Here is a 1,916-nt window from a genome sequence, read left to right on the forward strand (position 1 = left end):
TTCTTGCTTTCTGTCCCATTTGGGAAGATTTCTCTTCACTTCCAGGCTTGGAGATGCAACAGGAAGTAGGAGGAAAATTATCTTGTAGACTTCTTCCGTTCCCATTAGATTTCCCCCTCGCCTCCTGTTGTGGTCACAGCTGTAAAATTTTGGATTTCCCAACGCTTCCTGTCTCAGTGACAATGGTGACCAGTACAAATAGAGAGGGGGATCTCACAATCGGCAATAAGGAACCGGCACAGCACGTTTGTTTTCTATCTTTGCCCTTGGTATGTGCAGTTGGATTCGATCAAATGTGGTCTGAAAGATTTGTTGCTTTTTGCATTTATTTCCAAGGTTTGGTGTATGATAAATGTATCCATAGTTCTCCTCTCCATATTGTATGAAGATAAGACGTTAACATTGAAAGAAAACAAAGGCCACTTCCTATTAATAACTATGACACTCTCTCTTTCTTTCAGGACTGTCTGCAGAACTATGTACCTTTGGACCAGCGGCTTTACATTGCAGTGCCTCTCCCCTTCTTGCTGAATATTTAAATTAGACTTTTAATATCACACCAGCTGCTCAGCAGACACATGGTGAATTGCTGTCATTCCCAGGATTGCATCTTTGACGGCCAAGCCCTCCGCAAGCTTTTTTCAGACAAGCGAAGACCACGAGGAAGAAGTAGCCGCCCACGGATCCCCTGAACCCCCCCCCCCCCACTGCCTTTCCTCCTAGCGCGTGTCACATCGCCCCCTAGCCATGGAGCAGGGAATGGAATACTGGTTTGCCCAGATACAGCAGAAGGATGTAGGGAAAAGGCTTCAGGTGGGACCGGACCTGATAGAATGCCTGTCGGATAAACAGAAATCGATGGATCTAGAACAGGACCAGACTCTGCTGGATAAAATGGTGGATGCGCTGGCTACGTCCTGGGTGAATTCTAGCAATTACAAGGTAGGTGTCGAACGGGTTTTTATCGCTTGCTGTGTATCGCGAGCCAATGGGGTGTTATTTCTTATGGTTGGAAGTGTGAGGAGTTTGGTCTAAACCTTACTGAGGGATACCTGTACTGAGGATGTATGGAGGTCGCCATTTCTGGTCTTCATTTCTGATGATACTTGTTCTCTGGTTTGTCTTTCTGGTGCGTTTTTGGAACTTTTCGGCTGTACAGCTCTTCAAATGACGATCTGTGGTGTTGGTTTTCACGGTCTGAAACAAAAAATGTAATGCAGGTTAATTAAGCAATAAATATTGTGTAATATGTCGGAGTATTATTATAAGTCTGACCTGTCTGAAATAGTAGTGCCTGCAGGTCCATGTACTAGTCTTCAAATTAATCGTTATGTCATTGTGGATCCTGGGCCCAGGTTTTTTTTTTTTTTTTTTTAAGCTGACCTTTCCCCCTTTCACTAAAAATCACATCACCATGCAGCTCTGCATGCTGATTTTAGAACCTATTACATTCATTAGTTAAACAAACATGTTTTTCATTTACTTACAAGTAGTGTTTCCACTTCCTGGTCCACTTTGGTACAAAAGATGTAATGTGCCCAAGCGTTGCATCCTGGGAAGGTTACATCGGCAGAGCATTGCTGGGAAATCTCATCTGTAATCTCATGAGATCTCAGGGAAAGTCATTTTCCTTCCCCTGAGATGATGTGCATGGTCGCATGTGCCTAAAATCCAGGAAGTAAGAGGAGAGCTAATCATCTGCCCTTAGTAAACATGGCCACTGTCAGAAGACTGGGAAAGAAAAGAGAAATAAGGAATGCAAAGAATACAAAGCCGGCAATTATCTAGAAGTATCTTATTGTAGATTGTCATCACTAAACATTTCTAAAAGTGTGTTTGTCGTTATTTTAAAGTAATTGGGTAAAGTTTCTCTGTACGTTTTGGATAAGATGGGTTAAGGATTGGAATCCCTGTTG

General features: G+C 42.9%; 1 protein-coding gene across 5 annotated transcripts in view; it reads left to right on the forward strand.

Annotated features, from left to right (window-relative positions):
* The first annotated feature begins 466 nt into the window (after positions 1-466).
* Positions 467-1,916, forward strand: part of CLASP1 (cytoplasmic linker associated protein 1) — a 169,814-nt gene continuing 168,364 nt past the window's right edge. For 3 of the 5 annotated variants that reach the window (XM_018558094.1, XM_018558095.1, XM_018558097.1), the window contains exon 1: positions 469-942. In XM_018558094.1, coding sequence (XP_018413596.1) covers positions 748-942 — 195 coding nt within the window. In that variant the 5' untranslated portion in view covers positions 469-747. Of the gene's footprint in view, positions 943-1,916 lie in introns of all 5 variants that reach the window. The other 2 variants (XM_018558092.1, XM_018558093.1) reach the window with 2 other exon arrangements.

Source organism: Nanorana parkeri, unplaced genomic scaffold, assembly GCF_000935625.1.
Source record: "Nanorana parkeri isolate BGI_ZX_2015 unplaced genomic scaffold, ASM93562v1 scaffold320, whole genome shotgun sequence".
In the NCBI taxonomy this organism is placed as follows: domain Eukaryota; kingdom Metazoa; phylum Chordata; class Amphibia; order Anura; family Dicroglossidae; genus Nanorana; species Nanorana parkeri.